The following is a 14,481-nucleotide window of genomic DNA, read 5'->3' as shown; positions in this document are numbered from 1 at the left end:
GACTTTCAAGTAGGGAAGCAACATGATCAGACATGTGTATCTGAAAGCTCATTTGGTTACTACCTAAAAAGAAAGGCCTAAGGAGGATGAGGAATAAATGTGGAAAGACCATTAGGAACTTCTTTCAATGGTCTGTAGATTACTGAACTGATGATAGATTACACTAGGGTGGTGGTAGTGGAAATAGAGAAAAGTAAATGGATTCAAATTATGCTCAGGTGGTGGATTCAGCAGCTCTTGGTATTGCCTAGATGTGAGGGTAAAGGAAAGGGTAAGTAAAGGTTGACTCAAGTCTCTAGCCAAGAGCACTTCTCACATCCTAACCATCTGAACTACCTCCAGCAACTGAACCACCTGAAGTGCCCTAAACCTGCATGCCTCACTCAAGCTTTCATGCCTCAGAGTGCAAATACCCTTACATCATCCTCAGCTGCAAAATGCCTCCTCATCCTAGCCTTCCCTAACCATGCCTGTATTAGATGCTCTAAGCACGTGCTCCCACAGCCACTCATGCTTACCCTTACCACTGTACTTGGCACACTACATTATAACCACGTATTTGTTTTTGTCTTCCCCACGAGTAAGTGTTCCCTGAGGTTAAAGACCACTTTTAGTTGTTTTATTTTCTGTATCCCTAATGCCTAATCGCGTTTGTGAATAAATCCTACTTCTCATCAACTGTGTGTTCCAAGGAATAGAGGAAGCAAACTGAGTTCTTGGGGCCTGCTGTACGAAAGAAAAGAATGGGAAGCTGACTTGGGTTTGAGAAAGCAGGTAAAACAGGCAGTGTGTTTTTCTGACCCAAATAATGAAGAGCTATCATATAGCAGACGACTTCCTCAAGTGCTGGTAGTAAATAGAAGCCCAAACTCACAGATATAAATATTAAGGAAAGTAATTACCCAAGAATGATGAATAAGCTGAATATATATTAACAACTTCACAAATAGTTTAGAAAACAAATTACCACATTTTACTCTACATACCTGTGTAATTATTTGAAATTTTTACAAAAACCATACACATATATTATTTGTATGATTAAAAATAAAATTTAATGGATCTAGAGACAGCCTACATGCTAAAAATGCCTTTGAGATACACATAATAAAAATACAAGCTTATAAAGATATTACTTAAAAAAAAAATCTCATAGAAGAGTGAGCTCTACAGAAGATCAGTAATAACTTTTATGAGGGATACTCCCCAACTTTGAGGCCAAGGTTGAAGAATGCCATAAAATGCATTCTCAAATTGTCATTGCTTTCATTTTAAAGATAGTCAGACAGTGGAGCTAATACAATAGAACAATTTATCTCTTATTCAAACAGGCTTCCAGTTCAGGGCTGTAATATCTAAACTAGAAGAGGGCAGCCATGAGGGATTCTACCACAGCAGCAACTCCTCTGAAGCGCCCTGACATACTGTGACCCCATGTACACCATGGCACATAGGAAATTGGTAGTTTCATTTATAAGCAATGATTCCAAGTCACCCAGAAAACAGCTGAAGACTAAGAAGGATATAGGAGGATAAATGGAAAATTTTAATTAAATCCCAAAGGACAAATTCTCCTATCTTACCACCTCTGACTCAGCTTCTTAACAGACAACCATTGCCTCCAACTTCTTAAGAGAGAAAACATTAAAAGGCCCTCCCTCATCTTCCTCCTAAACCACCAACAAACCTACCAGCTTTCCATCCCCAGTTACATTCTTCCTTTCCTGCCAGCATAAGAAAGAGGCACCTCTTACCCTCTTTCAGGCTAATTCTGTCACTTGTGCTCCGGATCCTACTCCCTTGCCATCCCTGCCATCTACCTCCTTTCTTTCTTAGATCTTTAACCTGTTTATTATTCTGTGATTTTTCCTCCAGTAACTAAATCAATTCTCATGACTTCATTACCATCTATAAAAGCATATATATCTTCAAATACCTTCACCTCTGGCTTAGACCTCCTCAGCTTCAGTTATCTGTCAACCTCTAAGTATCTCCACTTCAATAACCTATGGAAATTCCAACATGTCCAAAAACAAATGCACCTTCTGTCTCCTAACACCAACTCCACCTTTATTTCCTATCTCAAGTAATGGACCATCATCCACCCAGTTTCCAAGGCAGAAACACCTAGGTAGGTGTTGCTTTTGACTCCCTCTCTTCTCTCTCAGCTCCCCCTGTCCAATCAAGTCCTTTGGATTCTACCTCATAAACATACCTCATATCCATTCACTTCTCCCCATCTCCAAAGCCATTTCCCAATTCAGGTCCTTCTGACATCTCACTTGAATTACTGTAGGCCCTCCTACTCTTCTTATTTCTAGTTTCAAATTTCTCACAAAGCCGCCAAAGTTATATTTCTAAAATGCATACCTGACAATAGCTCCTTACCACCTTCAGGATAAAGGTTATTGCATGACCTGTCAAGATGTGGTCCAGGCTCAACCCACTATCCACTCCACTATGAATTTTACTCTGAAGGCACAGTGAATCAACCCTTGGCAGTTTTCTAAGTATTGTGCTCTCTCCCTGGCTTCACAAAATCCCACCAGAATCCTAAAAGCATCATTTTAACTCCAAACCCAAAGCAGCAAAAAATTTTCACCTTAAACTGAGTAAATCTTCAGTGCCACATAGTGGTGAGAGAGGGTAGCACATAAGAAAGATGAAGGAAGTGTAGGTGGAGGAGATGGACAAGGATATCCGCAAGCCTGAAGTGATTTGCCTTCCCTGTGATTAACGGGAAATGTCTGCACAGTGCCTCCTACTTGCATGCACTAGGGCACCCATGCTTACTTGGTTAGTCTTGCTCAACACCCTCAGGAACTTACATCACTGGGGCTCAGGTTGCCCAGACCATTCTCCTGCTCAGAATCTTTCCCAGACTCAGTGCCCTGGGAGGACCGGGGATGGGACGGATGGATCCAGATCTCCAGGCGAGTGGTGTCATCTCCAACATGATGGAAAGTAGACTTCTTTCCTTTCCGCCATTGGTCAGGGCTCAGCTCCAATTCCTCATGTTGCTTCCTTTCCATCTGTTCTGCCTGAACAAAACACACACACACAAGTCAGACTCTCCTGGGATTCAGCTAATAAAAAGAAGCACTCACCTCATCTGAGTTTGTTGCCCAATGACTATAAAAAATGAAGACATTGTCATAATTCCAAAGTATGTATTCCAAAGAGTATCATCTGTTTTGTCTCATAAAAGTTATTAATTCTGCAAACTAGATGCAGTGGGACATGCACACCCGAGGGCCCTGGAGAGCTCGCCTACAGATGAGTTTGGTTGTGCATAGGGGCTGATCGACTCCCCATCAACACAGCCTGAAGGAACCCCTTGAGGACATTTTAGTCATTCCCTTGAGGAAACAGAGGCATTAGGAAAAATGCATTCTTCTAGGAAGGAATGATTTTGCCTGCATCCCCACTCACCTTTCGTTTGGTCTCTTCGAATAAGCTCATGAGACTCTCCTTGGCAGTCAGGATAGGATTGCTGGCAGCTAAACTGCGCATATAGTAATACACAGCATCAAGCTTCCTCCTCTGTGGAAAGAGGCCAGAGATACTGAGTCAACCATTTCTCTTTCTGACTCTAGCCTCAGTCAGCTGACCCAGGAAACCCTACTATCTCTCCCACATGTGTCCCATGTTATAAGGAATTCCAATAAGGAAATCAGAAAGCTACCCACAGAAGAAGCCATGCCAATTACATACGAGATCTTTTCTTGCACAGTAACTTCTCTTATATGCATAAGTATTTTAAAAGCCAAGTACTCATAATGGGAGAAGAGAATAGTGTCATAAAAACATAGAAACCAGTTATATTTTATTTTTAGAGAAAGAAAAAAACTCACCTTCAAATTATTTTTTTTTAAATTATAAATAACAATGGTAACATCATTAAGCATAACTAAGTGAGAGGCAAGTGACCAGCACTTCATAGATACTGTCTCTAAACCTAAGGACACTGCCCCGTGGGTGTTGTCATTCCTCTTTTAAAGATGAGAAAATGGGAGATCAGTAATGTTATTATATAACTTGTCCAACGAAGTTTCAAAGTCAAATTCTAGATAAGCCAATATTTGAACCTAAGTCTGTCTGGCTCCTAAGTTCATGTTTTCACTACACCATACTGACTCTGCTAGGAAAAAGAAATATGAACTATTTTCCAGTGAATTCAGCAAATACATACTGCAAGTCCATCTCACAACCAATTAACAGGGAAAAGAAGTAAAGGGGAGTCAGAAAGAAGTAAAAAACAAGAACACTGAAATAAGAGGGAAATAATTCCAAAAAGCCTTTCTGTCTCTTCAACTTCGTAATATTTTTACCTTTTTTTCTAACTGTCTCAAATGCATCTAGAACACAAACTTCTCTCTCTCTCTCCCTCCAGTATGTATTCATTCTTCAAAACTTGCATAAATGTGCATGTTCTAAGATCAATTACCTGAGTCTAAATCTGGTCCTGTCATTTATTAGTAAAAGTACAAACCTAAGGAAGTCAACCTCAAAAGGTTTCCTTATTCACAAAATGGAGGTTGTTTTCATATATATGGGACCTGAAAAGATTAAAATTCATATAATGCAAAGGACATGATCAACAAAACAAAAAGGTATCCTACAGTATGGGAGAATATATTTGTAAATGACATATCCGACAAGGGGTTAACATCCAAAATATATAAAGAACTTACATACCTCAACACCCAAAAAGCAAATAACCTGATTAACAAATGGGCAGAGGATATGAAGAGACAGTTCTCCAAAGAAGAAATTCAGATGGCCATCAGGCACATGAAAAGATGCTCCACATCACTAATCATCAGGGAAATGCAAATTAAAACCACACTGAGATATCACCTCATACCAGTAAGGATGGCCAGCATAGAAAAGACTAAGAACAACAAATGTTGGCGAGGATGCAGAGAAAGGGGAACACTCCTACACTGCTGGTGGGAATGTAAGCTAGTTCAACCATTGTGAAAAGCAATATGGAGGTTCCTCAAAAAACTAAAAATAGAAATACCATTTGACCCTGGAATCCCACTTCTTGGAATATACTCAAAGAATACAACTCCTCAGATTCAAAAAGACATATGCACCCCTATGTTCATCACAGCACTGTTTACAATAGCCAAGATATGGAAGCAACCTAAGTGTCCATCTGTAGATGAATGGATAAAGATGTGGTACATATATACAATGGAATACTATTCAGCCATAAGAAAGAAACAAATCTTACCATTTGCAACAACATGGATGGAGCTGGAAGATATTATGCTCAGTGAAACAAGCCAGGCGGAGAAAGACAAATACCAAATGATTTCCCTCATTTGTGGAGTATAACAATAAAGCAAAATTGAAGGAACAAAATGACAGCATACTCAGAGACTCCAAGAATGAACTAGTGGTTACCAAAGGGGAGGGTTGTGGGAGGGCAGGTGGGGAGGGAGGGAGAAGGGGACTGAGGGGTATTATGTTTAGTACACATGGTGTGGGGGATCATGGGTAGAACAGTATATCACAGAGAAGGGACATAGTGGACCTCTGGCAACTTGCTACACTGATGGATAGTGACTGCATTGGGGCATGGGTGGGGACTTGATAATATGGGTAAATGCAGTAACCACATTGTTCTTTCATGTGACACCTTCATAAGAGTGTATATCAATCATACCTTAATAAAAAAAATTTTTTTTAATTCATATAATGCATACACTTTAACAGACTATCTGGCACACTGTTACAGTCAAATGGGGCTATTTTTAATATTATTTCAATTCATACTAATCTCTGCCTATATCACTCACTTGATTTTAGACTGTATTTGATTGAGCCTACAATTATTTTTTTCATATTTTAACATCTCTGAAATTGAGATACAACTTACAATCAATGTCTACCAGTATGTCTTATTTATAATAATTTACATTTTTCTTTTAGTGGTACAGAAAATAATGGTGCATCTAACAATCAGTTGCATTGTATTGCACCAAGCCTAATTTGTACCATTGTCTATACATCTCATTTGTTTTTTTCAATAGTTTTTTTTTCTGGGCAGAAACCATATCACATATTTATCACTCACAGCACCCAGCAAAGCTATACACAAGCATGTTCTCAGTAAATACCTCATAGTCACTGAATGATTGGAGGACATGGAAAAGGTGATGTTTGAAGACAACAAAGGTAAGAGGGAGGCAGAAAAAGAGACAGAGGAAAAGAACTGGAAAGGAGTACTGATTTAAATCAGAGGTCCATGAAAGAAAAAGATACCAATTCAATTAGATGGAAAAAAGCCACTGAGGGAACTCAGTAAAGTTATGACACACAAGGTCAATACTCAAAAATCAGTTATATCTCTATATAATTAGTAATGAACAATCTGAAAGATAAATTAAAAAAAAAACTCTTTATAATAGCATCAAGAAGAATAACATATTTAGGAATAAATTTAACTGAGGAAGTATAAAATTTATACACTGAGAACTACAAAATGCTTTTGAAAGAAATTAAAGACCTAAATAAATATCAAACAGGGTGTTTGTGGAACAGAAAGACTTAATAGTGTAAAGATGTATACACTCCCTAAAGCAATCTACACAGTCAAGGCTATCCTTCTCAAAATCCCAAAGACTATTTCTGCAGAAATCAAAAAGCCAATCCCAAAATCCATATGGAATTGCAAAGAACCCTAAATAGCCAAAACAATCTGTAAAAAGATGAACAAAGTTGGAAGAGTCACCTATCCTGATTTCAAAGCTTACCACAAAGCTACAGTAATTAAAACAGTGTGGTACTGGCATAATGGTAAACATATGGCTCAATGGGAGAGAACTGAGAGGACAGAAATAAACCTTTACATCAACTGAGTTTTCACAAGGATGGAAAGAACAGTCTATTCAATGGAGAAAGAACAGTCTCTAATAAATGGTGCTGGAAGACCTAGATATCTGCATGGAAAAGAATGATAATGGACCTTACTTCACACAATATACAAAAATTAACCAGAAATGGATCAAAGGACTAAATGGAAGACTGAAAAACTACAAAAACTCTTACAGATATCTAGGAGGGAAAAAGTCTTAACTTTGAATTTTGTAACAGTTTCATAGCTGACAGCAAAAAACAAGCAACAAAAGAAAAGACAGATAGATTGGACTTCAATAAAATTAAAAACTTTCGTGCATCAAAGAACACTACCAAGAGGGTGAAAACCACAGAATGGGAGAAAATATTTGTAAATCATGTATCTGATAAGAGTTAGAACATATAAACAACTCCTACAATCAACAACAAAAAACAACCCAATTAAAAAATATGCAAAGGACTTGAATAGACACTTCTCCAACGATATACAGATAGCCAACAAGCACATGAAAAGATTACTACTCATTAGAGAAATGCAAGTCAAAACCACAATGCCCTAACACTCCACACCAATTAGGTTAACAACTATACAAAAAAAAACCACCCCAGAAAATCACAAGTGTTGACAAGGATGTGGAGAAATTATGCAGTATTGGTGGGAATGTAAAATGGTACAGTTGCAGTAGAGTGGTTCCTCAAAAAACTGAAAACAGAATTACCATATGATCCATCAATTCCACTTCTGGGTATATATCTAAAAGAACTGAAAACAGGTCTTGAAAAGATATTTGTACACTCATGTTCACAGCACAATGCCAATAGGTGGAAACGTCTATCAAGAGAGGAATGGATTAAAAAAACACGGTGTATACATTAGTATTATTCAGCCTTAGGAAGGAAGAAATTCTGACACAGCTGCAATATGGATAGACCTTGAGGATATAATACTAAATGAAATAAGCCAGGCACAAGGAGACAAATAGTGTATGATTCCACTTATGTAAGACAGCTAAAGTAGGCAGATTCACAGATTGAAAGTACAAGGGTGGTTGCCAGTGGCTAGAAGGAGGGGAGAATAGCCAGTTGTTTAACAGCTACAGAATTTCAGTTTTACAAGATAAAGAGAGTTCTAGAGATTGCTTACGCAACAGTGTGAAGGTACTTAACACTGTTGAAATACACTTAACAACAGGTAAGATGGTAAATTTCATTTTATGTGTATTTTACAATGAAAAATATTTTTAATTCTTTTTTTAATGGGCAAAGGACTTGAATAGACATTTCTCCAAATGGCCAATAAGCACATGAAAAGATGCTCAACATCATTAGTCATTAGGGAAAGGAAAATCAAAACCACAAGAAAATACTACTTTACACTTTGTAGACATCAACAAGATTCTAAAGTTTATATGGGAAGGCAAAAGATCCAGAATAGTTTGTGCAATATTGAAGAAGAACAAGGTCAAAAGACTGACACTACCCAACTTCAAGACTACACTAATCAATATGGTGTGGTAGTGCCCAAAGAACAGACAAATAGATCAATGTAACAGAATAGAGCCCAGAAATAGAACCACACAAAACATCCTCTGGCCTTGAACAAAGGAGCAAAGGCAATTATGGATAAAGGACAGTCTTTTCAACAAATGGTGCTAGAACTGGACATCCATATGCAAAACAATGACACTATACACAGACCTCTTACAAAAATTAACTCAAAATAGATGATAGACCTAAATGTAAATACAAAACTATACAAATCCTAGAAGATAATATAGGAAAAGATCTAGGTAACCTTGGGTTTGGTGATGAGTTTTTAGACACAACACCAACAATAAAATCCATATAAGAAAAAGTTGATACATTGGATTTCTTTAAAATTAAAAACTTCTGCTCTGTGAAAGACACTGCAAAGAAAATGAAAAAAAAAAAGCCAAAACAGATAGAAAATATATGCAAAACATATATCTGATAAAAGACTGGTATCCAAAATATACAATGAATCCAAAATAAGAGAACAAACAACCCAATTTAAAAATGGATGTAAGATCTAATAGACATCTCACTGAAAAAGACACAGAGAAGGTAAATAAGCATATGAAAAGATGCTCCACATCATGTCATTAGGGAATTACAAATTAAAATGAGATACCACTACACACCTATTAGGATAAACAAAATCCAGAACACTGGCAATACCAAATGCTAACATGGAAGAGGAGCTGCTGATGGGAATGCAAAATGATGCAGCTGCTTTGGGTAAGAGTTTGCTAGTTTCCTCCAAAACTACATATACTCTTACCCTACTATTCAGCAATCACATTCCTTGGCATTTATACAAATGAGTTGAAAACTTTTGTCCACACAAAAACCTGCACACAAATGGTTACAGCACTTTTACAAATAGTTGACAAAACTTGGAAAAAAACAATATGCCTTTCAATAAGGGAATGGATAAACTATGGTACATCCATACAATTAAATATTACACAATAAAAAGAAAAGAGCTGGGGAGATTCTCAAGATGGCAGCATGAGTAAGCTGGCGGAAATCTCCTCCCAAAACCATATATACTTTGAAAATACAGCGAATCCAACTATTCCTAAAAGACTGACCAGAAGACACAGTACACCAGCCAGGCTACATCTACATCTGTGAGAACTCAACATCTCACAAAAAGGGTAAGATATAAAGCCATTATGTAGCGGGACCTGAGCACTCCCCCCACCCCAGCTCACTGGCAGGAGGAAAAGAATCAGAGTGGGGAGGGAGTGGAAGCACAGGACTGCCAAATAACCAGAACTTCAGGCGCCGTAACCCTCTGGGTGGCAACGCAGCACCAAAGCCCCTCACAGCAATAAGCAGGCTGCCATTCATTCCCTGCTGCCGGCACTGGAAATGAACCGGCTGATCCACCATTGCTGTGGAGCAACTGGGGAGCAGCCCCACCAACAGCAACCACACAGAGGACTCTCCCAGCGCACAGCTAACTGGACCAGACCAGAGGCTGCCCCCTCCCCGCAGTCAACCAACACAGACAGCAGAGACTGGGGCAGAGCCTGGGAGGCACAAAGGGGCTTTATTCTCACAGCGAACATGCGCTGCTTGCCTACAATTCCCACCAATGCCCTAGGCCATCCCAAGGACCACCCCACCCACGGCAGCTCAGGGGATTAACCCAGAGGCTGCCCCCAGTGTATGGCCGACCAGCACAGGCAGAGGAAGCCAGCATGGAGTCCAGAAAGCATGTAGGAGCGCTGTTCTCATCGTGAACACATGCTAATCACCTGCAACCACTGCCAGTGCCCTAGGCTATCCCGAGGGCCACCCCAGCCAAGGCAGCTCAGGGATTAACCCAGAGGCTGCTCCCTGTGTGGGGCTAACCAGCACAAGCAGCAGAGACAGCCAAGGAGACCAACAAGCAGAAAGGGACCTTATTCTCCCAGCTGACACACATGCCACTTGCCAGCCATCACTTCCATCACCATGAAAAGGCAAAAGAACCTTGTTCAGTACAAAAATCCCTCAAACATCTGAGAGAGGGCCTGGAGAGACTGAAATCACCAATATTCCTGAAAAAGAATTCAAAGTAAAAGTCATAAGCATGCTGATGGATATACAGAGAAATATGCAACAGCTAAGGGATGAATTCCAGAGGGAGATAACAGAAATGAAACAAACAATGGAAGGATTTAAGAGCAGACTGGATGAGGTGGAACAGACTGTTAATGGAATAGAAATCAGAGAACAGGAATACAGAGAAGCTGAGGCAGAGAGAGATAAAAGTACCTCCAGGAATGAAAGAATATTAAGAGAACTGTGTGACCAATCCTAATGGAACAATATTCACATTATGGGGTACCAGAAGAAGAAGAGAGAGAAAAAGGGATAGAAAATGTCTTTGAAGAAATAATTGCTGAAGAGGATTAAAGATGCAGGCACGAGAGGTGAGACAGAGGCTTCCTCCTGAAACTGCATATAATATGAAAATATAATTAATACAACGAATCCTGAAAGAGCAACAGGAAAGAGGACTGCGCCAAACTGCATACACCTGGAGAAAAGAGCAGACTTCACAGAACAGCGAAACATACCAAAGCTGTGGCCCAGCGGGACCCAAGCCCTTCCCCCACCTGATCAACAGCAGGAGGAAGAGAAACAGAGGTGGGAGGGAATGGAGGCCTGGGACTGCTGAACACCTAACTCCGGAGATCTGCTCTGGGAGCACAAACCTACATTTCATGGTGCTTTCATGATATTCTCATGATTAGGGGATTGGAAAGCTAAGACAGGCAGAATTCCCGGAGAGACTGAAATTCCAGCCACTTGTGGAAAGCAGGGATCCATATCCAGATGCTCTGGGACAAAAGAAAGGTGGGCAGTCTGAGAGACTTCCTAACAAGGAAGCCCTTAGCAAGAGGGCTGCTAAAGGGGTGAGGATTGCACAGAGCTTACTGCTCAGGAGAAAGGACAGGTAGACAAAATTGTCCAGGAGCACTCTGCCCAGCAGTTTGGGAGCTTTCACAATTTTCAGGTGCTGCAGCTCCCTCGCTGGCTACACAGCTCCAAGGACACCCTCCATGATGCACAGCCTAATGCGCCTTTCTCCCGGCCAGCCCCACCTGCCTCACAAATCGGCAAACTCAACCCTGGCTTTAGGAAAGCCAGGGGGAAGACCTGTCTACAGCAACTACAAACACAAAGAATAAAGGCTTATACCTGTGTGCTCCGCCCTCTGGTTCAGGCAGTGGAGACAGGCATAGCAGCTGTGAAGCAGGAAACAGCCCTTTCCTCCCCCCAGGCACCAATACCACTCCCCTGAGACCCCCAACACTGCTTCAGCGGCTGAGCAGCTCCAGAGAGTAGAGCTTCTGGACAGTAGAGGGCGCCATATACAAAAATGAAACGCCAAAGGAACCTGGTTCAGAGTAAAATTAATATAACTCCTGAGAAAGATGACACAGCCCTCATGAATCTTCCTGAAAGGGAGTTCAAAATAAACATCATTAACATGTTCATGGAGGTACGGAAAAATATTCAGGAACTCAGGAATGAATTCCGGGCGGAGACCCAATCGCTGAAGAGCACATGGAGGGTATTAAAAGCAGATTAGTTACGGTGGAGGAGATGATAAATGCAATAGAAACTAGAGAAGAGGAATACAAAGAAGCTGAGGCACAGAGAGAAAACAGGATCTCTTAAGAATGAAAGAATATTGTGAGAACAGTGTGACCAATCCAAATGGAACAATATTCACATTGAATGAGACAGAAGAAGGAGAGAGAGAAAAAGGGATAGAAATTGTCTTTGAGGAGGTAACTGCTGAAAACTTTCCCAATCTGGAGAAGGAGACAGTTTTTCAAGCCATGGAGTTACACAGATCTCCCAACACAAGGGACCCAAGGAATAAAACACCAAGACATATACTAATTAAAATGGCAAAGATCAGGGATAAGGATAGATTACTAAAAGCAGCCAGAGAGAGAAATAAGATCACATACAGAAGAAAGCCCATCAGGCTATCATCAGACTTCTCAGCAGAAACCTTACAGGCCAGAAGGGAGTGGGCATGATGTATTTGATGCAATGAAGCAGAAGGGCCTCGAACCAAGAATACTTTATCCGGCAAGATTATCATTTAAATTTGAAGGAGGGATTAAACAATTTCCAAATAAGCAAAAGCTGAGAGAATTTACCTCCCACAAACCATCTCTACAGTCTATTTTGGAGGGACTGCATTAGATGGATGTGTTCCTAAGGTTTAATAGCTGTCACCAGAGGTAATAAAACCACAGTAAAGAAAATAGAACAGCTAATTATTAAGCAAATGGAAAATTAAATTAATTATTTCCAAAGTCAATCAAGGGATAGACAAAGAATACAGAATATGATACCTAATATATAAAGAATGGAGAAGGAAGAAAAAGGAGGAGAAAAAGAAAAGAAACTTTAGATTGTGTTTGTAATAGCATATTAAGTGAGTTAACTTAGACTCTTAGATAGTAACGAAGTTAACCTTCAAACTTTGGTAACCATGAGTCTAAAGCCTGCATGGCAATAAGTACATACCTATCAATAATCACCCTAAATGTAAATGGACTGAATGTACCAATCAAAAGACAAAGAGTCACTGAATGGATAAAAAAACAAGACCCATCTATATGCTGTCCACAAGAAACTCACTTTAAACCCAAAGACATACACAGACTAAAAGTGAAGGGATGGAAAAAGATTTTTCATGCAACTAATAGAGAGAAAAAAGCAGGAGTTGCAGTACTTGTATCAGACAAAATAGACTTCAAAACAAGGAAAGTCACAAGAGACAAAGAAGGACATTACATAATGATAAAGGGGTCAATCCAACAAGAAGACATAACCATTATAAATATCTATGTGCCCAACACGGGAGCACCTACATATGTGAAACAAATATTAACAGAATTAAAGGGAGAAATAGAATGCAATGCATTCATTCTAGGACACTTCAACACTCCACTCACTCTGAAGGACAGATCAACCAGTCAGAAAATAAGTAAGGACACAGAGGCACTGAACAACACATTAGAACAGATGGACCTAACACACATCTACAGAACTCTACACCCAAAAGCAGGAGAGTACACATTCTTCTCAAGTGCACGTGGAATATTTTCAAGAAGAGATCATATACTACGCCACAAAGAGCCTAAGTAAATTAAAAAATATTGAAATTCTACCAACCACATTCTCAGACCACAAAGGTATGAAATAAGAAATAAATTACACAAAGAAAATGAAAAATCCCACAAACACATGGAGGCTTCACAACATGCTCATAAATAACCAATGGGTCAATGACCAAATAAAAACAGAGATCAAGCAATATATGGAGACAAATGACAACAATAATTCAACACTCCAAAACAGGGCTACCACAGGAAAGAAGAACAATCCTATATAAGTAGTCTAAACTCACAATTAATGAAACTAGAAAAAGAATAACAAATGAGGCCCAAAGTCAGTAGAAGGAGGGACATAATAAAGATTAAAACAGAAATAAATAAAATCGAGAAGAATAAAACAATAGAATCAATGAAAGCAAGAGCTAGTTCTTCAAGAAAATAAACAAAATAGATAAACTCCTAGTCAGACTTATCAAGAAAAAAAGAGAGTCTACACACATAAACAGAATCAGACATGAGCAAGGAAAAATCACTATGGACACCACAGAAATACAAAGGATTATTAGAGACTATTGTGAAAAATCATATGCTAACAAACTGGATAACCTAGAAGAATGGACAACTTTCCAGAAAAATACAACCTTACAAGGCTGACCAAGGAAGAAACAGAAAATCTGAACCATTTACCAGCAATGAAATTGAACTGGTAATCAAAAAACTGCCTAAGAACAAAATCCCTGGACCACATGGCTTCACTGCTGAATTTTATCAAACATTTAGGAGGACCTAATACCCATCCTCCTTAAAGTTTTCCAAAGAGTAGAAGAGGAGGGAATACTTCCAAACTCATTCTATGAGGCCAGCATCAATCTTATACCAAAACCAGGAAAAGACACCACAAAAAAAGAAAATTACACACCAACATCCCCAATGAACACACATGCAAAAA

General features: G+C 39.4%; 1 protein-coding gene across 3 annotated transcripts in view; it reads right to left on the bottom strand.

Moving 5' to 3' along the window:
• SMG6 (SMG6 nonsense mediated mRNA decay factor) overlaps positions 1 to 14,481 on the bottom strand; it is a 232,681-nt gene that overhangs the window by 203,330 nt on the left and 14,870 nt on the right. For all 3 annotated transcript variants that reach the window (XM_036906131.2, XM_036906132.2, XM_036906133.2), the window contains exons 7-8: positions 3,433 to 3,543; positions 2,829 to 3,041 (exon numbers count right to left, since the gene is read on the bottom strand). In XM_036906131.2, the coding sequence (XP_036762026.2) occupies positions 2,829 to 3,041; positions 3,433 to 3,543 (324 nt within the window). The remainder of the gene's footprint in view (positions 1 to 2,828; positions 3,042 to 3,432; positions 3,544 to 14,481) is intronic.

The sequence above is a fragment of the Manis pentadactyla genome, chromosome 4, assembly GCF_030020395.1.
Source record: "Manis pentadactyla isolate mManPen7 chromosome 4, mManPen7.hap1, whole genome shotgun sequence".
Lineage (NCBI taxonomy): Eukaryota > Metazoa > Chordata > Mammalia > Pholidota > Manidae > Manis > Manis pentadactyla.
This window is presented reverse-complemented; position numbering and strand designations above follow the sequence as displayed.